Source organism: Astyanax mexicanus, chromosome 17 (assembly GCF_023375975.1).
Source record: "Astyanax mexicanus isolate ESR-SI-001 chromosome 17, AstMex3_surface, whole genome shotgun sequence".
Classification (NCBI taxonomy): Eukaryota; Metazoa; Chordata; class Actinopteri; order Characiformes; family Acestrorhamphidae; genus Astyanax; species Astyanax mexicanus.
This window is the reverse complement of record NC_064424.1, coordinates 34,994,526-35,018,519: the sequence shown is the minus strand read 5'-3', so window position 1 is coordinate 35,018,519 and position 23,994 is coordinate 34,994,526. Positions and strand designations below refer to the sequence as shown.

Here is a 23,994-nt window from a genome sequence, read left to right as displayed (position 1 = left end):
GTTGAATGCTGAACTGAAGTCGATGAACAGCATTCGGACATAGCAGTCTTTGTTGTCCAGAAGGGTGAGAGCCAGGTGGAGTGCAGTTGAGATGGCATCGTCTGTTGATCTGTTTGGACGATACGCAAACTGCAGTGGGTCCAGTGAGGAGGGGAGCTGGTTTTTGATGTGCCTCATATCCAGCTTCTCAAAGCACTTCATGATGATGGGAGTAAGTGCAATGAGACGGTAGTCATTGAGTCATTGATTACTTGATTACTCTCAGGTGTGTCCCCTGTATAAAAGGTGTTCCCTTTGCTCCTTTCCGAGTACTACCTGGTTCTCCAGCTCTTTTACAACGCATTTCTATTGCTTTCCTGTTTTCTAGTCCTAGACCTTTTTCTGTCCCTTGACTACTCTTTAGCCTAGCCCTCGTTCTACTGCCTTTGTTATCGACCTCCTACTTTCTTTAGACCTCTCTCTTTGCCTAGCCCTTATATTATTGTTTGATTCTCTGTTGCTGAATCCCTGGCCCACTACTATCCTGGTATGTCTCGTGTTTTTGCTGCCCTGTTTATCCTGTATATGTAAAGTGGTTTATTTGTAAATAAACCACTTTGTTTAATTCAGCACATGTCTCCGCATTCCCTGGTTCCAGTGTTCCTTACAGAATACTCGGCCAGAAAAATGGAGGCAGCTGAATCAGAGACTGTAAGTTCTGTTTTTTGTAATCATGGCCAGATACTCGGGCAGCACCCGCTAGCATACCAACACTTAGCTCAGATTAGCTCTTCTCTTTAGTCTTTGTCTTCTAGTTTACTGCCCCTGCTCCAGCTTCCGTGTTTTCTTACTCCTGCTTCTGCTAACCCTGCTACTTCTACTTCTGTAGCTACCTGGCTAATGCTGATCCTGTTACTTCAACTGCTACCCCTGTAGTTACTGTAATGGGTGGGGAGCGGTAGCTCTCCAGCCCAGAAGGTTGTAGAACCCAAATGAGGAGCAGTAGATCTCAAAGCAGGTAAAGCCAAGAAAAAAGGGGAAATAATAATAATAATAATAATAATAATAATAATAATAATAATAATAATAAATATAGCCGCAAGCGGCAATCAGCAGGTTCAAGCACCAACTGGCACAATGGTGCCCACTAGAGCATAGGATGGTGATGTGTCAAAAGGGCTAATATAATTAGAGACACTCTGTCACATTTATAGATTATCAAAAGTTTTTCACCTGTTATTAATGTTGAGCAGAGGCCTTTCAACATGACCAGTGCTTAAATTCACATATACAACTATTGCAGTTTGTACTATATTCATTACGTGTGTCAAAAGGCATCTACATGTTATCTTTTTTGATCAGGAGACTTCAAACAGAATGTTCACAAAGTGGTGCTCAGATTGACCTTTTGACTTTTTCAAAATAAGCTGAAGTTTTTTTACCAAACAAGTTTAAATTAACACACAGGAGTGCATTTTCTGACATGACATGTAATTACAAAGTGGTTCTAAATCTCGTTCTGAATTAAATGATGCTTCACCACAGTGATATTGCACAGCAGTGTTTAACATTGTGAGATGATTAGAGCAAATACTGCAGTTACAGCAATTTAGGTTAGAAATTCCAAGGACACACATATTGCTTGATGCCTGAATACTTTTATATGTGAAATTTGCACAATTGTTTTTAATGACTGTTTACCTACAGACTCTACAGTGTGCAACAAGACCAAAATGGAGGTGATAGGCCAAATATCCAGATACTAGTTTAAATATAGCTATTTTCAAACAATGAGCAATTATTAATAAACAAAGCACTTTTTAAACATAGTTGTATTTACAAATTTGTCAGAGCCACTGTAATTAATATGGCAAAACCAATTACATGTCAAAATATTACAGTAGGAATGACATATACTAGTTTTTTTTTAAACAGCGCCCCCAGTGGCCAAATTGTTTCACCACTTTGTAGGTCACTACAATGTCTCCTCCTGTACATAACTCCAGGTTTCGTCCTGATTGGGCAACGTATAGCCTGCCAAAATGCCTGCTGAATGCTGATTGGCTGATAGTGTTTAGCCATTTTGATTGATGAAGTGGCTCTTGAAACATCCTTTAGAGTTTGTATGATAGATTCTGTATGCAAAGTTTCAGCTTGCTTGTTTGCATGGTTGCTGACAAACAGTGCTCCAAATTTAATTGTAGGACTGAATGGGGCTTATATCTGAAAGGACTAATTTGCATATGGTGCCCATATTGTTTAAAAATTTCAACATTTTTGATGAATATAGAAGGCCATGCTCTTATGAGTATTTTGATACCAAACATGTCAGGATTGGTCAAAATTCCTAGGACTAGTTCGCAAAAGTATGTTTTGCATATTATGCAAATTAGCAAACAATCTAAGTAGACGGAAGTGCATGGTCCAGATTGGAAATCTGTAGGTATTGACCCAAGGAATCCAGCAAAAAATTATTTTGAATGTCTGTTTATGGTTCTAGACTTCTTGAGGAAAAAGTGAAAAATGAACTTTCCTTGTTTATAGCGCCACCCTTTGACCAATCGGTGAATCATTTTTTGGTGAATCATCACGGCTGCTTCACACACACACACACACACACACACACACACACACACACACACACACACACACACACACACTCGAGAGAAAGAGAGGGGAGCTGTGGAGCACACTGCTCTACACAGCTACACCAAACTTGAGAGATAAAGGGATAGGGGAAAACTCGAGAGGGAGGAGAACGCCAGCTATGCTGTCCTGAACTCTGTATTGATTATCATGGTCTAAACTATATAACTGGGAAATATGAGCACCAGCTTCCCCTCATCCCAGTAGCACTAGAGCAACCCAGAGGTGCGACCGTTTTTTCCAAGCTAGACCTACGTAGTGGGTATAATCTAGTCTGTATTAGAGAAGGTGACGAGTGAAAGACTGTCTTTACCACCTCTTGTAATGAGCTACGGTTTGTCCAATGCCCCATCCATGTTCCAGTCGTTTATCCTCCTGAGACCCAGAGAAAAAAATATTTTGATTTTGATTTTTTTTTTATATAAATCAAGTGTTGGGGTGGTAACAAATATATTGCAAAGACTATTTTATTTTTAACTAAATTTATTTAAATTTTACAATATGTGCACATTAGTGCACAACAGGACTTCGTTAATCACAAATGTGAAACACTGAGGAAATTCAAGAGCAGATTATAAAAACTGAATTCATTGTAAGAAAACTCCACAGAAATCATTCGAAGGAGGATATCAGAACATATTTACAGAAAAACATCATAGAAAATTTGGTCAAAAGTCAGTTTAAAATTCATTGCCTTTTCACTTGCTGTAGCCCACTTGCTTAGGAACCGAAGATTACACTGGGCTTTCTGTTTCAAAAAAGTCTGTTTATTTATGATACCTGAGAAAGCACTGTGATTTTTTGGAGACACAAAGGAACATTTGGCACTTCACACATCTCACATAAGTTTTACTGTTGCACCCAGGCATTCTGCACCTGGAAGGATTTGGACTGTTTACCATTTCAGGCAAGTGGACTGCACCATATTTCCTTACTGTCTTATCTGGGTGGGGCTTTCTTTTCTTGATTTCCGGAGAGAAATCTTCGTCGTTGAATCATTCGGGTCTTGTTGGCATGTTTGTCCCTGGGTTAGCAGTTCTTCGGCCAAGAGGAGTTTGAACTCCAGATACTGGGAGGTGTTCTTTGCAGCTCGTTGCAAGGATTGGCTATATTGCCGATACTGAAGCCATGAGTTGGTGATGGCCAAATCAATGAAGTGAAGTATGGTGCAAACAGTCCACTTCTTGGTCCGGCTGGACATTCTGTAGAAACTGAGCATGCGATCACACATGTCAACCCCTTCCATGTTGATATTATACTCTGCAACCACTGCAGGTCTTGGGACTTGGATTTGCCTCTGTTCTTTCTTTGACCATCTGGAACAGGTATCCTGGGGCTCAATTCCATGGGCAGTCGATGCCATGACAACAGGCTTGTTGTCCATCCACTTGGTGAGTGCTATTTCATCAGGTCTCCGCACAATCATTTCTGATGTCCCTCTTGGTTTTGTGCTCAGGATGTTGTCAGCAGTGAAGTGGCACTCTTTTGGGATTCGATTCTTTTGAATTGTGCCTGTTCCAGACAGCCCCCGTTCTTGAAGAGCATCCAGAAGCCCAATGGTGGTAAAATACCAGTCAAAATAGACCACTGATCCCCTGTGAAGCGTCTCAGTCAAGCGCAGGACAGCATTTCCACCTATTCCCATATGTTGGACTTGAGTGAAGGTGTTCTTTCCCATGTAAGTTTCAAAATCCAGTACTAAGCCACCTGGACTTGCAAGAACAAACACCTTTAATCCTGTTGGATTCGGTTTTCCAGGCACAAACTGAAGAACTGGGCAACGGCCAGTGAATGGAACAATCTCTTCGTCCATACAGACCTTTGCTGGCCTAGGCAGGCTGAGGCAAACTTGGAGGACTCTCTTCAGAACTGGTCTGACTTTCCATAAGGGATCTGTTTTCTTTGCATCTTCTGGCACATCTAGATCATTGACCACTTTCAGTGAAGACCTGATTTTGTAGAAACGATCACGTGTCATGGAATCGGCTATAACTGCGACTCTTGTTTTAGCAGCCCAATACAGTTTGATCCTTGGATATCCAAGGCATGCCATGTACATGGAAATTCCTAAAAAGGTTTTGATCTCTTCTGGGATTGTGTTTAAACTACACCCTGAATCCTGTTTCATATGCTGATTGGTGAAGGAGGAAAGGTCCTCAATTAGTTTTTTGTCAATGTATTGCTGGAAATACTGCTGTGGGCTCCAATCTCTACGGCTCATTAGGGTGCTATCATCTGCAATTCTGTGTTCTTCCAACACAGGCATGAACCTAAGACAGATTTTTTTTTTTTAAACAATTTAGCAGAATAAACAAATAAAATATTTTCTTGGATATCAAGGTTACATTACTTACAACACTTTTACTTATATTAACCTTTATTTTCAACCAATAATCCCTGATCCTTACATTTTGGTTTTGGACCAGATAGGACGACGGTACACTTCAGCTAGCCCTGTGTCTTTGTCCACTACATCTGGCCCTGCATCTTGGTCATCCTCATCTGGTTCCTTATCTAGGTTCTCACCCTCTCCTGTCTGGATCACTTGACTCTCATCTTCTGAAAGATCTATGTCTGAGTCTCCCTCAATTATTCTGTAAAGAATTTTCTCTGCCTCTGTGAGGGAGCTGTCTACTAGAAAAAGTTAAATAAACATAAGTCCTGACGTGCACTACAGTGAACATTAATAGATTAGTCATTTTCCCTGTGAAACTAAATAAGTTTAGTTCTGAAAACTCCCTCAACTTATTTATTAGATGCTTATTTATGACATTTAAAAACATTGTTAATAAAAACATCATGCTTACCTTTCTTTCTTCCATAAAATGAGCTTGCGGGGATGCCAGCCATTTTGAAAAGACCGAAAAGGAGCATCCCTCAAGGCCACACCCCCACACGTGACATAATTTTAAAGCTACGGTTGTCCTTTCAAAGGCACACCAGAACTTAGAAGAGTTCTTAGAGTGGCATGTATAGTATAAGGTATGTAAGCAACACTTAATGTGCACTACAGTGCACAAAAATGAATTGCCGGGTCTCAGGAGGATATGAATGACGTGTTTCGCAATATGCTACATTGCTTTGTTATCATTTTTAAAGATGATATACTAATTTACTCACCAGATCTAGCTTTCCATGTTCTTCATGTTTGCCAAGTCCTCCAATGTCTCCTAGACATTCACCTTTTTGCCAAGGCTGAGAAGTGCGAGTTCCACATTGAACGAGTTTCTTTTCTTGGGTATGTGATAAGTTCCTCAGGTGTTCTTATGGACAACATCAAATTTGCCGCAGTGAAAATTTGACCTACCCCCAATAGTGTCAAAGAGCTCCAGTGCTTTCTAGGGTTCGCTAATTTCTATTGCTGATTCATTAGAAACTTAAGCTCCATTGCCGCTCTGCTTACTGCCCTGTTGAAATGCGTCCCATGTACATAAGCACCCTAACCCAGATCTCCCGTTTGTGGTGGAGGTGGACGCCTCCAAGACTGGAGTGGGTTCCGTCCTCTCGCAACATTATGGTCCCAGCTACAAGTTATTTCCCATGGCTTTCTTCATCTCCCGTATATGTAAAGTGTTTTTTGTTTGTCTCCTGTTTCGATTTTTCTATCACTTTCCGTCCTGGTAGCCATAACACCAAGGCTGATGCCTTGTCCTGGGTTTTTTCTGTAAAGGAGAAGGAGAGCTCACAGCCCGAGTGCATCCTACTGTCCTTCATCTTTGTCGCTGCTATCCAATGGGAATTCGATGAGCAAATTCAACATGCTTCTGCTCACTGAACTCCACCAGAGGGCATTCCTCCTGGTAAAATGTTTGTACCCCCACATTTCTGTGACAGACTTATTGCGTGGGCTCACATGTCCGTCGCATCAGGCCATCCGGGTGAGTCCCATACGCTGCAAATCATCACCCCACGTTATTGGTGGGATACTAAGCATAAAGATGTTCATACGTTAATCTCCTCCTGTTCTGTGTGTGCCCAGTGTAAGACCCCCAAACACTTCCAGCTGGTAAGTCTCCCAATTCCCGAATGCCCATGGTCCCATATTGCCCCATTGTTTCAAATGGTCATACCACCATTCTTATCATTGTAGATAGATTTTCCTGAGCTGTTCAATTCATTCTATTTCCCTCTCTGCCCACTGCTTTCCAGACTGCCCAAGCCCTGTACGAACACATATTTCGTGATTTTGTCAAGCATATTTCGTAATTACAGACTGTAGTTCTGCTTCAGTCATGTAGGGCACTATAATTATTTAATTTCAAACTGTAGTCCTGCTTCAGTCATGTAGGACACAATTATTCTTTAATTACAGACTGTAGTCCTGCTTCAGTTATGTAGGACACAATTATTCTTTAATTACAGACTGTAGTCCTGCTTCAGTAACATAGGACACAATTATTCTTTAATTACAGACTGTAGTTCTGCTTCAGTTATGTAGGACACAATTATTCTTTATTACAGACTGTAGTCCTGCTTCAGTAATGTAGGACACAATTATTCTTTATTTACAGACTGTAGTTCTTCTTCAGTCATGTAGGACACAATTATTCTTTAATTACAGACTGTGGTCCTGCTTCAGTGATGTAGGACACTATAATTATTTAATTACAGACTGTAGTCCTGCTTCAGTTATGTAGGACACAATTATTCTTTAATTACAGACTGTAGTTCTGCTTCAGTTATGTAGGACACAATTATTCTTTATTACAGACTGTAGTCCTGCTTCAGTAACTTAGGACACAATTATTCTTTAATTACAGACTGTAGTCCTGCTTCAGTCATGTAGGACACAATTATTCTTTAATTACAGACTGTAGTCCTGCTTCAGTTATGTAGGACACTATAATTATTTAATTACAGACTGTAGTCCTGCTTCACTTATGTAGGACACAATTATTCTTTAATTACAGACTTTAGTTCTGATTCAGTCATATAGAAAACAATTATTCTTCAATTACAGACTGTCGCTCTGTTTCAGTCATGTAGGACACAATTATTCTTTAATTACAGACTGTAGTTTTGCTTCAGTCATGTAGGGCACTATAATTATTTAATTACAAACTGTAGTCCTGCTTCAGTCATGTAGGACACTATTATTCTTTAATTACAGGCTGCAGTCCTGCTTCAGTAATGTAGGACATAATTATTCTTTAATTACAGACTGTAGTTCTGCTTCAGTCATGTAGGGCACTATTATTCTTTAATTACAGACTATAGTTCTGCTTTAGTCATGTAGGACACTATAATTCTTTAATTACAGACTATAGTTCTGCTTCAGTCATGTAGGACACTGGTATTTATTAATTATAGACTGTAGTTCTGCTTCAGTCATGTAAGACACTGTTATTCTTTAATTACAGACTGTAGTTCTGCTTCAGTCATGTAGGGCACTATAATTCTTTAATTACAGACTGTAGTTCTGCTTCAGGCATGTAGGACACAATTATTCTTTAATTACAGACTGCAGTTCTGCTTCAGGTATGTAGGACACTATTATTCTTTAATTACAGACTGTAGTTCTGCTTCAGTCATGTAGGACACTGTTATTCTTTAATTACAGACTGTAGTTCTGCTTCAGTCATGTAGGGCACTATAATTCTTTAATTACAGACTGTAGTTCTGCTTCAGGCATGTAGGACACAATTATTCTTTAATTACAGACTGTAGTTCTGCTTCAGGCATGTAGGACACAATTATTCTTTAATTACAGACTGCAGTTCTGCTTCAGTCATGTAGGGCAATATAATTCTTTAATTACAGACTGTAGTTCTGCTTCAGTCATGTAGGGCAATATAATTCTTTAATTACAGACTGTAGTTCTGCTTCAGTCATGTAGGGCAATATAATTCTTTAATTACAGACTGCAGTTCTGCTTCAGTCATGTAGGACACTATTATTCTTTAATTACAGACTGTAGTTCTGCTTCAGTAATGTAGGACACTATTATTCTTCAATTACAGACTGTAGTTCTGCGTCAGTCATGTAGGACACTATTATTATTTAATTACAGACTGCAGTTCTGCTTCAGGCATGTAGGACACTATTATTATTTAATTACAGTTTGCAGTTCTTCTTCAGTCATGTAGGACACTATTATTCTTTAATTACAGACTGTAGTTCTTCTTCAGTCATGTAGGACACTATTATTCTTTAATTACAGACTGTAGTTCTGCTTCAGCCATGTAGGACACTATAATTATTTAATTACAGTCTGTAGTTCTGCTTCAGTCATGTAGGACACTATAATTCTTTAATTACAGTCTGTAGTTCTGCTTCAGTCATGTAGGACACTATTATTCTTCGATTACAGACTGTAGTTCTACTTCAGTCATGTAGGACACTATAATTATTTAATTACAGTCTGTAGTTCTGCTTCAGTCATGTAGGACACTATTATTCTTTGATTTCAGTCATGTAGGACACTGTAATTAAAGGCAAGGCAAGACTTTACATGAGGTTTATTTGTATAGCACCTTTCATACACAGTGGCAATTGTGTTACATTAACAAGGAACTATTCAAATTAAAAATAAGAATGAGGAAAAAGGTTACAGTACAGAAATGACAGTACAGAAAGCTAAAAGCTGCTCAAACAGGTCTTTCTTCTGGTCTGGTCTGGTGTGTGTGAGTGTGTATGTTTTCGTTTTAGTAGAAGTCGAGCAATTTTGCTTTTTGGAATGAAGATGGTTTTATTTTTACTTCCCTGTATTGTGGTTTTCTACCACAAAGAGCTCTTTCATTTTCTTCGACTGGATCATTCCTGCATGTCAGGTGTTTTCTTGCTTGAAACAGTGGTTATGTTTGGGCCAGGTTAAGTCCTACCATTAAAAATGATAGTTAAAAAATACAACAGTATGTTTATATAAACAATATAATAATATATTTGTAGCCAGGTGGTTAATTAAGAATACACCTTTAAAATGTGTGTCTGTAACTGTAAAACCGATCAGAACTGTTGTTACCCTGATAGAGGAAAGGGAGGAGCTAAGAGCATGGTAGAGAAGGAGGCTCAAGCTGCAGTGAATGGTGGTGCTCCATATTAGGATCCATCCAGAGCCACCCTTATGAAATATAAGGTAAAGATGTACAAATACTGAACAATATAAGGTTTAGTTGGCCTATAACAGTAGTAGATGCCTATTTTGCCTTTCTAAACATGTATTTTGGATGAATCACAACCAGATGCGGGCAGATGGCATTGTTTCAGTGGGGTAGTGTGCTCCTCGTGGTCAAGTCTTGTATTTTTCTGGGTTACAGAAGCTGTTTGTCCAAGTTCTCTTGATGAAATGCTCAAGTCTTCTTGAGTAAAGCTGAGCAAATCGAGGTGAGCGTAAAAACAAATATAAAAAGAGCTCTGTTAATGGTAATAAGGTGGTATTAATGTTATTTCTATATTTTCTGTAATTAGTGCCACTACCAAATACTGTGCTGTGTTCTAAGCTAGGGTTTTTACAGTGTATTCATTTTTATTTTTATTGTTTTAAGTACAACTTAATCAGCTCTGATAAAAGTCCATAAATACGTGCACTGCAGTTGCAGTAAGTCAAAGGTAGGTGGTGCAGTGTTGTTGTGCACTGAGACTAATATTTTTGCTCAGCAAGTGCTGATTGTCTTTATTTTGCTTTTATTTCATATTTGAGGCTCATTGTCTGTAAGCAGCCAGTGATTTATTTTGTTTGTTTATTTTCTATTGTTTTATAATTAATATACATTTTATATTCACTATTTCATAAAAATCCCTACAGTGGGATCTATCAGAATAAAATACCCGAAAAAGTATTTTGTCATTTGGTGTGTGTCCTTTCCCCAGTGACATATTTATAATAAAAATAATACAATTTTATACACAGTTATTTAAAATAATACAACTGTAACAGATTTCTGTCTAAGTGATCATATAGCTTTTTATTGTTTATGTCTAGTTTCTATACAATTAGTTAGCGCTTTATATTTTAAAATGTCTGTTTTTTAAAATATTTTTACTACTGTAATTTTTACTGCTACACATAACTTTTTAATATATAAATACATATAACCTTAGGTACAACTAAATTAAAACACTGAATTAGAGCCAACCTGTGGCAAATGCAAAGCAAGAAACTCAGGCCACATGATGCAGCTAACCAGCTAGCTAACTGAGCTGAGATTCAACATTAAACACTTAATTGCTCAAAATCTCCAAATCAATCAATTTAAATACACAGAATTATATAATACTAACCAACGTGGAACATACCTGGAATGAATATAGCAGATATGGGACAAATAGCTCACTCCTTGGCCAGCTCTCAGCTAGGTAGACAGGCTAGCATTAGAATATTATTAGCTCAATATTAGCATCAGATTTTAATTTTATATTGTGAATTTTATAAAAGTCCAATTGGTTTACTATTATTTTTTTATTGTATTTCAAAACAATATGAGATTACGACACTATACAGCATTATTAGCAGCTTTATTCAGCTGAGCTGAACGGACCTGTACCACTACAACGTGCACACACTACTGACCAGTGTGCACAGAATCTGAGGTACATATCTCTGAGCTGTTAAGTGCTGACCACAGCAGGTGGCACCCTACCCATTTAGCAGGAATTTCATTCCAAAACATTAGCTAACTATTGTACACCATTACATATACACCCCCTCGGTCTCGGAAGCAGTCAAGCGGAGTGGCTCGGCAGCGGAGAGCCATTACTTTCCTAAATAGTTCCTTTAATTTATAAAAATATATATATTTCCATAATTTAAAAATCGCTCACACTCGCCACCATCTTGTTTTTTTCTGAAGCCAGCTGGAGAAGCCAGTCGCAATGCATGATGGGATGCAGTACACCATGAAGATAGCTCACCATGCACATTGCGAAATCGAAGCGGTGTAGCACCATCCGGGTACCTGTAGCGTACTACAGATCCTTAGTTTGGTCTGCGTACTGCATACTAGCTTTAGGCAGATTTGGTACGCGAGTAGTATGTAGTATGCCATTCCGAATTCAGCCATAGATATCTTATACGTAGATGCTGCGTACCCTGCCTTCTGCGTGGCCGCCATATTGGAGGAGGCAATATATATATATATAAATATATAATGAGCAGCGCTGATGCTCCCTCCAGTGGGAAATGGACAATCTCTAGGATACTATAAATGGTGCATGTGAAAGTGTGTAAAAAGTAATAATGTCTATAGTGTACATAACCTGTGTTAATGTGTGGTGTTTAAAATGATTTTTGCTGCCTCCACATGGCCAAATGATATAATATGTATAATATTATGTATAAATGTAAAATTAATTTATTCATACATGTATTTGGAATCACCAACAATGCCAAAATACATTTCTGAAGGATTTTAATATTTATATTTCATGGTAGAGTTTATAGTTGAGAGATATAGTTATAGTTATACACACACACACACACACACACACATATATATATATATATGTGTGTGTGTGTGTGTGTGTGTGTGTGGCTGTGTGTGTGTGTATATATATATATATATATATATATATATATATACAGTGGTGTGAAAAAGTATTTGCCCCCTACATATTTGTTTTGTTTTTGCTTTTTGTGATACTGATATTTTTCTGAATGTCAAACAAACTTTAATATTAGACAAATATAACCTGAGTAAATATAAAAAGCACTTTTTAAATGATAGTTGTATGTATTAAAGGTAAAAAAACAATTCAAGCCAATCTAGCCTGGTGTGAAAAAGTGTTTGCCCCTAAAACTAATAACTTGGTTTTGTCACCCTTAGCGGCAAAAACTGCAATCAAGCTGATACCTCATACTTCTACTTTACTGACAGTTTACTTAACTGGCAGTGAGTCTTTCACATCTCTGTGGAGGAATTTAGTTTCACTCTTCCTTACAGAATTGTTTTAATTCAGCCACATTGGAGGGTTTTCCAGCATGAATCTCTTGTTTAAGATCACCCATAGCATCTTAGTCAGACTTTGAGTAGGGCAATCCAAAACCTTTAGTTTATTTTTTATTTATTTATTTATTTATTTTTATTATATTTAAGAGCAAAATCAAAAGCAGTTACAATTACTTGACAGTGAAAAACAACACTTTCTATGCTCAACATTTTTTTTCCACCCCCCCCCAAACATTTTTGTCCACCCTAGTCATACAAACTCACAATAGAGCAAAATTGAATGAGATAATGAATAAAAATAAAAATACAAGCACAACAAAAATACACAAAAACAAAAAAACAAATAAATAAATAATAATTATAGTAATAATAATTATAAATCAATCCAAATTATTATAGTATTCCAAAGTTCAAGTTCAGTCGGCCGGCAATGTCGAAAGCGAATCAACGTAGGAAAGAAAAGTTCCATTTGGTGTAAAATGCGGCGGAGTTGCCTTTCAAGGTACATGACGTATTTTCCACTTTGAGAAACTGAATCACATCTTGAAGCCACAGAGCAACAGAAGGAGGCTTTGAAGACTTCCATAAAAAAAGAATGCGGCGCCTCGATAGTAAGGATGTAAAGGCCAAGACCTGTGCCTGCCCTCGGGTAAGTGAGGATAGTTGAAGGGAGAGGCCAAATATTGCCACCAGTGGACACATATCTACTTCAAGCTCCAAAACCTTGGAAATGATATCAAAGTAACAGGTCCAGAACCTCTGCAAAACTGGGCAAAAGAAAAACATGTGGCTTAGATTACAAGGAGAAAATGAACACCTATCACACCGATCATTGACTAGGTTGGGATAAAACTTTGATAACTGCAATTTAGAACGGTGCATTCTATGCAAAACCTTAAATTGAATCAGTTGAAGCCTTGCACAGGGTGAACAAGACTGCACCACCTTAATTGCTGTGACCCACCATTGGTCCGAAAGAGAAATGCCCAACTCCTCCTCCCAAGCACTTTTAATATTACACACACCAGCTACATCAAAATTTAGAAGTTGCAAATACATTGTAGATATAAGTGACTTTTTGTGTGGATCTAAAGACAATACGTCATCCCAAGGCTGCACTATAGGGCAGCTAGGGAAGAGAGATAAGGCCAGTTGGGCAAAGGGGCACAAATTCCCATCTCTAAAAAAGTCACCAAAAGATTTTATACCTGTAAGAAAGGCAGTGTCAGAAAGAGATGGGGGAAATAAATGATTATTCAAGACAGCCATTAACAAAGAAGGAGCTAAGAATTTAAAATGGCGTCTAAACTGGCACCAGATGCGAAGAGTGGGGAAATAAAAATCTCTTAAGAGGGTAAGGGAGAGGTAAGTAAAGCAAGTGGAGAGGATGAGACACAGGTTTGAGTCTCCAGTCTTCACCACAACAACTCTGGCAGGCAGACAAGAAGGCAGAGACCTCATCATCAGACACAGCTTCTGTTCGATAAAGTTCAGAATAAAATGATTTAAAAACTGCATTAATGGACAGTGGATCTAAAACCAGCTCACCCTTTGGGTCATTTTTTTGGGGAATCAATCGAGAAGCTGCACGTCTTTTTAACTGATAGACTAGTAACCTAGAGGCTTTGATAACTGCTGCGTGCATGTAAATGGAGGCACTCTGCATCGGAAGTAATAAGAAGATCGAATTTAGTTTGAAGATCCAATTGACGCTTCTGCAAAGTGGGAGTTGAATTGATTGCATTGAGAGTATCGAGATCTGCAATTGCAGTTGTCAGATCCTGCACCTCCTGTTTCTGCATCTTGGTGGAATAAGCAGTGTACGAAATAATCTGCCCTCGTAAGTAAGCTTTGAGGGATTCCCACAAAAGAGAAGCTGAAGTAGAATCATCAAAAGTACTTGAGACGTGGCAGAGCGGGTTATTACGGAAAGGGCTGAATGATCTAAATCTGGATCAATAATACAATTAAAATCTCCACCAAGAATCAAGAAATTAGTATTTAGAGATGGTATTGAGCTAAGTAACCCTGTCATAAAATTTGGATTATCGAAATTAGGAGCATTAACATTCACAAGCAACACTGGGGTATTAAATAAATGTCCTTGCACAATCAAATACCTGCCATTCACATCTGAAACAACATTCCCAGGAACAAACTGAATTCCCTTTTTAATCAAGATTGCAATTGACTCCTCTGGTTTTAGAATTAAATTTGGGGTGAAAAAATTCACCAACCCAAGAGAATTTCAATTTAAGATGATCCTCATTCCTAAGGTGTGTCTCCTGCAGAAATACTACATCAGCAGTCAAATGCTGCAAATGATTAGATATCTTTAACCTTTTAAGTGGATTATTTAAACCTCTAACATTCCAAGTCAGGAAACTTAAAGGGAACTAGCCTGACACTGTCTTAGCATTAGAGTCATCGTACAATAAATGTGAAACATCGTACAGGCCGACTGGATATACAAAAAAAAAGAAAAAAAAACACGGACATCCCACCCCCCCACCCAACGGGAGTCAACCCAAAATGAACAGCACTTCACTTCAGCTCAGTGCGAGTACAAACCATTAGTAAACTCCACAGAACAAGCAAAATTACAACATACTGCAAGCAGTATCCTATGGTGCACCGCATCCAATCAGTTATCATCTCAAACATTTCCATTTATTTTCAACCTTTAGTGACCTATTTCCATTCTAATTACCATTGTAATTATATTAATCACCATTTATGTACCTATTTATGTTTATCTCCCCTCACCGTTCAACACTCCACAGTCCTCAAAATAGTGTAACTTCACTATTATTGGGCGAGGCGCCAAAGAACGGTGAGCTCTGTCCACAAGTGGGCTTTTTTCAAAAGAAAGGGCTTCCTGCACAAGCTCCGACACAGTGGAGTTGGATAAAGTGAATCGTGAATCACCCTCAGGTACGCCGATAATCCTGATGTTCTGACGACGCGATCGAGCCTCCAAGTCTTCGCATTAAGCGTCGACTCTAGAAAGCTCACTGGTGAGGGATTCAACTTTCGCCCTGAGTCCCACAACCTCATCCAAGAGTCCCGACAGGGAGGTTTCGACTTTAGAAACGGTGCGCACGACTGACCCGAGCTCCGCTCTCAGCGACGCGTTGTCTCGAAGTAGCTCGGATTTCATCTCCTGGATCTCCGTCTGAAGTTTAGTAGAGGATGCCATTAACTTGGCTCTCATTAACTTATCAAGTTTGCAGATGACATGATCCTGATTGGCCTCATCTCAAACAATAATGAGACCATGTTCTGAGTGGAAGTGTCCCGGCTGGTATCATGGTGTGGAGATAACAATCTGGAGCTTAACACAAAAAATGGTGGAGATGAAAATTAATTTTAGAAAGAAAACTACCCCTCTGCCTCCACTGCAAAAATTCACAGCTGTACAGTAAACAGAGCTGAGCATACAGCATACAACTGCCACCTTCATAGCTTCTTTCCCCAGGCCATTACTCTCTTAAACAAGGACTCGTTTTACATTTCTCTATTCTAACTTTAAATTTTAAACCTTTCACCTACTTGTATTTTCGGCACCTGCATTTTATTATACCATTTTATACTATACTGCACTATATCATATAATTTGTATAAACTACTATACAATCTACTGAGTTACTGTAATCAGCGCATAATGCACTTTATCATATTTTATACACTTTGCATAACTAAATTTTACTTATTTTTTATTGTTGCTTGTAACACCTACACCACACATAACTTATTGGACTTTTGCGTGTGTACTTTTTTGTAGAACTTAATATATATAACTTAATATATTCTATTTAAATGTTTATACCTTCACCTTGTACCTTTTGTACTTGTCACTTAATTCTGCAGTCCAGAAATCTATGCACACCAGTTCCATCGACTCAGAGGGGCACACATGCATCTGGTTCAGCAGTTTTATCTATGTAGGGGATTCATTTTAATATATAATACTAAACTGTTTTTTTTGTTGTTGTTTTTTTTCTGACAGGAGCGCACAGTCACAGTGCGCTGTGACAACAATGTTGGCACTGTCCTGCTGGTAGAACTAGAGGCCAGGCCAGGCTTTCTGCATTGCCTTAAGGACTGGTTCTGTGCCAAGCTGGTGGTGACCACACCTGAAGGAGATGAAGTCGTCTTCCCCTGTTACCAGTGGCTGGACAGCAAAAAGCCAATCGTCTCTCTCCGGAACAGCAAGGGTTAGCACAGCTTCTGATACATAATTGATTTATTACAGAAATGTCTTAATAATACAGTGTATAATGTGTATACAACTATAACTCACTATGAATCCAAACTTTCAACTTTCAAAAAATTGCCAAATCAATGCACATACCCCATATTTTATAATATTTACAGGCCAAATGAAGACATATTTGAATAGCATAGGATCTCCTCAAAATACCAATATCTGGCACATGTGACTTTCTTTTATAAATACTTATATTTAGAAGAATAAAGATATGTTAAAGCTAAGGTAATATGATATATTGAAACCAAGGGTGTCAAAAGGATTCACATTCATTACTCAAGTAAAAGTATAGATACTGGGGTTTAAAATATTTTGTAGAAGTTGAAGTATCAACTCAAACATTTTACTTAAGTAAAAGTATAAAATTACTACTTTTAAAACTACTTAAAGTATGAAAGTAAAAGTAATAAAAGGGGGAAAATTACAGAAGCCTAGGCCGCACTCCAGGGGCCTATAGTGCACTACCCCCGATGACTAGGTGGATGGATGGATGGATGGATGGATGGATAGATAATGCTATAAAAAACGTATTATACAAGGTAAAGATCTATCTGTAAACAGAGCAGTGCAATAGATGTTGCTAATGGTCATTAAATAATTAACAGAGCAAAGTGCAAGGTGCAACGACATTGATTAAAAAAGTGACTGATGTGCCATAGAAATATAAATATACATATGTTACAAAATAGTTCTGAGAAGTGAATATGTGAATACCCAATTATGAGTACATGTACTTGAAAGTAAGTGAGGTTGGGGAAGTGATAGTGTAAAGAATTAAGAATTAAGTGGTTGAATAATGTCCATAGGGTGTGACTGGGTTAAACTCAGTCCCCAGCACACCACAGCGTAGAAGAGAATGCTGGCCACGATTGATTGGTAGAACATCTGCAGAAGCTTCTTACAGATGTTAAAGGACCGCAGTCTCCTCAGGAAATAGAGCCGGTTCTGTCCATTCCTGTACAGGGTGTCTGTATTTGTTGACCAGGTTAGTTTGTCATCCAGCTGCAGAACAAGGTACTTGTAGGTCTTCACTGTCTCCACATCAACCCCCTCGATGGAGACTGCCTGCAAGGTTTGTCCCAACCTACGGAAGTCCACCACCATCTTCTTGGTCTTGGATATGTTCAACTGCAGTTGGTTCAGTCGGCACCAAGCAACAAAGTCTTCCACCTGTCTCCTGTACTCCTCTTCCTGACCACCCTTCACACACCCAACGACGGCAGTGTCATCCGAGAATTTCTGCAGATGGCACATCTCAGAGTTGTACTGGAAGTCTGATGTGTAGAGAGTGAAGAGGAAGGGGGAGAGCACAGTCCCCTGTGGTGCTCCAGTGCTATTGACCATTAGGGGTGTAAATCACAAGATTCATTACGATATGATACGATTATTTTAGTCAGAGATACGTTACGATTCGGTTCAATATGATTTAATGCGATTACAATCTGTTCCTTTTCTAAGAACTCACAAATGCAAACAAAATATAATTTGAATGTTTTATTATTAAATGTAAAATGCAGTGTAATCATAAACAGTAAATAATAATTCACTTCAACACTTTAATTTCCATTATTTAGGTTCCATTTGAGAACATCAAATGCAGAAGAAAATGTAAAAAAAAAAAAAAAAAAAGCGCCTGTTATATTTAGAGTTTACAATGTGTGTATGGATGTTGGTGATGAATAGTCAATCATTGTCTACATTTCCTGATTCAGTAGGGTCTTGACAAACAAATTACAAAATTTGTCATTTATAGCACAAAGCATTGAAGAGATACACTGCTATATATTAGGTGTCCACCAGGCGTCTCCAAAGTATTCAAAACAGAGGAGACCAATCAGGGCAAATTACGTACCAGTGTTTTCGTCTGAGGGTGGACTATTGGTTGAAATAGGTGTCAATTACTTTTGTGACGCTAGAGAAAGGCCAATCCAATCCAACCCTGGCCAACTCTGGCCAATCCAATCCAACCCTGATTGGATTGGATTGGATTGATCCAGCGCTCACGTTATTGGTTCAAAAGATGAACACTCAAGAAAAATAATGGTTTGTGGACCAATAAAAAACACAGAATCTAGAAGAAGACACCCTTAGCTTTGTATTCACGTACAACTTTACGTAAAAATATTACATTGTGTGGTCGCTAGGAGCTTGAGAATATTACGTTTCAGCTGCGCTGAAAATAAATGCATGTTTTTGAGGAGCAGTGAGCAGGCGAATAAAGGACTTTATGGATATTATATCTGCGGGTCAGTGCTGTATTGTGGATGCTGTGATAGTAAGTGAATTTTCTATAATATAATCTGATGTTATTTTACGTACTAATAATATTTTATGAGGCTATTTTGTTGGGGAGGCGTGTTCCTCATGTAAACAATGTGAAAAAACAGGCTGTTTTCAGTTGGAGATTTCTGGCGACTGGTTTCATGTAGATTGCTGAAAATTTCCATGCAGGTAGTTAAAGTAGTACTAATGAATATGAGTCGGGTTACATAGTCAGAATGGGCCCGCCGATGGGCCAGCTAGGGGCGCTTCTGCAGTAAAAAACATCAAAGTTTTTACATCAATATATAGTATATAGTATATATAGTATATATATAGTATAGATAGCCAAATTTCTACTTAAGCAAGGTAACAAAGTATTTCTAGTTTGTTACTTGACACCTCTGATTAAAACCAAACCTTTACCATGGCCCAAAAGCCATGATACCAACCGAACCACGGGTTCACTGTAATGCTGAATTCCTCATTTATACCAGTTATATGTTCCCTTAGAACAGATTTTCACTTAGAGAACCTTTAGTATCTCCTTTATTTACCGGAGAATGGTTGTTTTTTGGCAGTAGGGGCACCAAAAATTATTGTTTTTTTTACTAAAATACCGGTACCCAGAGATGGATCCAGAGATCGATTTATTTTTTACACAGTGGGGCAGTATTTTGGGTGCTTACATTTTGTTTCGTTTAGGTATAAAGTGTATTTGACAGTGATATATCTGCAAAGCAACAGTAATTATGTGTAAATTATAGAAAATGTTGTTAATTTTAGTATAATAACTTTTTAAATTAATTAATTATATGGTTAGTTTTGTTAATATTGGCAGCTAAAAGTTGTTAAAAACATATAATTTATTTATTACACATTTCATTAACTAGTGTATTTGTCAATTTGATGTGATTTTCCAAAGGAAAAAGATACAGAGAAAATATTGGTAAACATGCAGAACATAAAACTGTGGTTTGTGTCAATGATTTAACTATTTACTGGATGAACAGCACAATGTCTTTCATAGGTGAAGACACTACAGTTGTATTTAAAGTAAATACAGAGTAAAGTAGTAAAATTGTGGTGATAGTGCACTATAGGCTTCTGTGACGGAGCCTAAGTTTTTGTCCTCATTGGCATTTTTTACCCCTTCATTACTTAACTTTACTCGGGAGTCATGGAGCACGGATCTATAATAAAAATAAAATACATAATAAAATACACTTTTAGTGGTGCGACAAATTCTGTTGTTTTAAAAAAATATTAAACATGCATTTCAATTTAATTAAAAATTTTATTCGGAGAATAAAAATAGAAGTCAGTGCAGGACAAAATCACAGTAAATATTAGATCTTTTATACCTTTTTTCACACCATGCTTAAGGAAAAAATAATTAATCAATTTCTTTTTCTGTGTAGCTACACTTGTCCAGAAGGAAACAGAAGCTACCCTCCGCTTCCAAAGGCGACAGGAGCTCAAGGAGAGGCAGCAGGACTTCAGGTAAGTGTATTTGGAATCAGTTTAACCTGTTTAATCATTTTTTACAAAACAACAGTTACACGCACATACTCACCCATTCTTCAGTCTTTTATTTAATATAATAAATAATAATTAATGAACTCAATTAAAAATAACCTCATTAATGAGGTCTATAATTAAAATCACAGACTGCTGCTGAGGGACAATGGCTCCGAAGGACCAAATGTAGCGTGCCTGCAGTTCACCACTTGCCACAAGGGGGCACAAATCTCCATTATAGAGCATAGAAATGCTCAATAAATTAAAATCACCCAAAAAAAATAGTTTGCTGTAAGCACTCACTGTGGACCTCTGCCTTACTCTAACTCCCTCTACTTTACTTTATCTCACTCTGCTTTACTCTAACTCCCTCTACTTTACTTTATCTCTCTGCTTTACTCTAACTCCCTCTACTTTACTTTATCTCACTCTGCCTTACTCTAACTCCCTCTACTTTACTTTATCTCACTCTGCTTTACTCTAACTCCCTCTACTTTACTTTATCTCACTCTGCTTTACTCTAACTCCCTCTACTTTACTTTATCTCACTCTGCTTTACTCTAACTCCCTTTACTTTACTTTATCTCACTCTGCTTTACTCTAACTCCCTCTACTTTACTTTATCTCTCTCTGCTTTACTCTAACTCCCTCTACTTTACTTTATCTCACTCTGCCTTACTCTAACTCCCTCTACTTTACTTTATCTCACTCTGCTTTACTCTAACTCCCTCTACTTTACTTTATCTCACTCTCCTTTACTCTAACTCCCTTTACTTTACTTTATCTCACTCTGCTTTACTCTAACTCCCTCTACTTTACTTTATCTCACTCTGCTTTACTCTAACTCCCTTTACTTTACTTTATCTCACTCTGCTTTACTCTAACTCCCTTTACTTTATCTCACTCTGCTTTACTCTAACTCCCTTTACTTTACTTTATCTCACACTGCTTTACTCTAACTCCCTTTACTTTACTTTATCTCACTCTGCCTTACTCTAACTCCCTCTACTTTACTTTATCTCACTCTGCTTTACTCTAACTCCCTCTACTTTACTTTATCTCACTCTGCTTTACTCTAACTCCCTCTACTTTACTTTATCTCACTCTGCCTTACTCTAACTTCCTTTACTTTACTTTACTCTAACTCTCTTTACTTTACTTTATCTCACTCTGCCTTACTCTAACTCCCTTTACTTTACTTTATCTCACTCTGCCTTACTCTAACTCCCTCTACTTTACTTTATCTCACTCTGCTTTACTCTAACTCCCTCTACTTTACTTTATCTCACTCTGCTTTACTCTAACTCCCTCTACTTTACTTTATCTCACTCTGCTTTACTCTAACTCCCTCTACTTTACTTTATCTCACTCTGCCTTACTCTAACTTCCTTTACTTTACTTTACTCTAACTCTCTTTACTTTACTTTATCTCACTCCGCCTTACTCTAACTCCCTTTACTTTACTTTATCTCACTCTGCCTTACTCTAACTCCCTCTACTTTACTTTATCTCACTCTGCTTTACTCTAACTCCCTTTACTTTACTTTATCTCACTTTGCTTTACTCTAACTCCCTCTACTTTACTTTATCTCACTCTGCCTTACTCTAACTCCCTCTACTTTACTTTATCTCACTCTGCTTTACTCTAACTCCCTCTACTTTACTTTATCTCACTCTGCTTTACTCTAACTCCCTTTACTTTACTTTATCTCACTCTGCTTTACTCTAACTCCCTTTACTTTACTTTATCTCACTCTGCTTTACTCTAACTCCCTCTACTTTACTTTATCTCACTCTGCTTTACTCTAACTCCCTCTACCTTACTTTATCTCACTCTGCTTTACTCTAACTCCCTATACTTTACTTTATCTCACTCTGCTTTACTCTAACTCCCTCTACCTTACTTTATCTCACTCTGCCTTACTCTAACTCCCTTTACTTTACTTTATCTCACTCTGCTTTACTCTAACTCCCTCTACTTTACTTTATCTCACTCTGCTTTACTCTAACTCCCTCTACCTTACTTTATCTCACTCTGCCTTACTCTAACTCCCTTTACTTTACTTTATCTCACTCTGCTTTACTCTAACTCCCTCTACTTTACTTTATCTCACTCTGCCTTACTCTAACTCCCTTTACTTTACTTTATCTCACTCTGCTTTACTCTAACTCCCTCTACTTTACTTTATCTCACTCTGCTTTACTCTAACTCCCTCTACTTTACTTTATCTCACTCTGCTTTACTCTAACTCCCTCTACTTTACTTTATCTCACTCTGCTTTACTCTAACTCCCTCTACTTTACTTTATCTCACTCTGCTTTACTCTAACTCCCTCTACTTTACTTTATCTCACTCTGCTTTACTCTAACTCCCTCTACTTTACTTTATCTCACTCTGCTTTACTCTAACTCCCTCTACTTTACTTTATCTCACTTTGCTTTACTCTAACTCCCTCTACCTTATTTTATCTCACTCTGCCTTACTTTATCTTACTCTGACTCCCTCTACCTTACTTTTTTCTCACTTTGCTTTACTCTAACTCCCTCTACCTTATTTTATCTCACTCTGCCTTACTTTATCTTACTCTGACTCCCTCTACCTTACTTTTTTCTCACTTTGCTTTACTCTAACTCCCTCTACCTTACTTTATCTCACTCTGACGTACTCTAACTCCCTCTAACTTACTTTATCTCACTCTGCCTTACGCTAACTCCCTCTTACTCTGCCTTACTTTAACTGCCTCTATCTTACTTTATCTCACTCTGCCTTACTCTAATTCCCTCTACCTTACTCTCTCACTTTGCCTTACTCTAACTCTCTCTACCTTACTTTACCTCACTCTGCCGCACTTTACCTCACTCTACTTCAGCCTGCCTCACTCTAACTAACTCTATCTTACTTTACCTCACTCTTCCACACTTTACCTCACTCTACCTCAGCCTGCCTCACTCTGCCGTACTTTATCTCTACCTTACTTTAGCTCATTTTACCTTATTTTACCTTACTCTGCTGTACTTTACCCCACTCTACCCTAGCCTGCCTCACTCTACCTTACTTTAGTTTGGTCTGCCACACATTAACCCTCAATCTTTCTCAGCCTGCCTCACTCTAACTCCTTCTACCTTACTTTAACTCGCTCTGTCTCACTTTTACTTTACTCTACTTCAGCCTGCCTCACTCTGCCTTACTCTAACTTACTCTACCTTACTTTGTCTCACTTTACTGCACTTCACATCACTTTATCTACCTGCCTCACTCTAACTCACTTTACCTTACTTTACCTCGCTCTGTCTAACTCTGCCCAACTTTACCTCTAAACCTTATGTATTATGAGTACAGTCTGAGGTGTGAGAGCTCTCTTTGGTGCTGTAAATGAGTGAAATGTAAATGAGTTTGCTATTTTTGACATTGTTGTCACAGCTTTCATTGTGTTT

General features: G+C 38.0%; 1 protein-coding gene and 1 pseudogene across 1 annotated transcript in view; both read left to right on the top strand.

Moving 5' to 3' along the window:
* LOC103039624 (polyunsaturated fatty acid lipoxygenase ALOX15B-like) overlaps window positions 1–23,994 on the top strand; it is a 398,882-nt pseudogene that overhangs the window by 349,617 nt on the left and 25,271 nt on the right.
* LOC125782391 (polyunsaturated fatty acid lipoxygenase ALOX15B-like) overlaps window positions 16,516–23,994 on the top strand; it is a gene marked incomplete at its 5' end in the record, with an annotated part of 31,572 nt that continues 24,093 nt past the window's right edge. Inside the window, 2 exons of the mRNA XM_049466288.1 lie at window positions 16,516–16,726; window positions 20,460–20,541. Of these exons, the coding sequence (XP_049322245.1) occupies window positions 16,516–16,726; window positions 20,460–20,541 (293 nt within the window). The remainder of the gene's footprint in view (window positions 16,727–20,459; window positions 20,542–23,994) is intronic.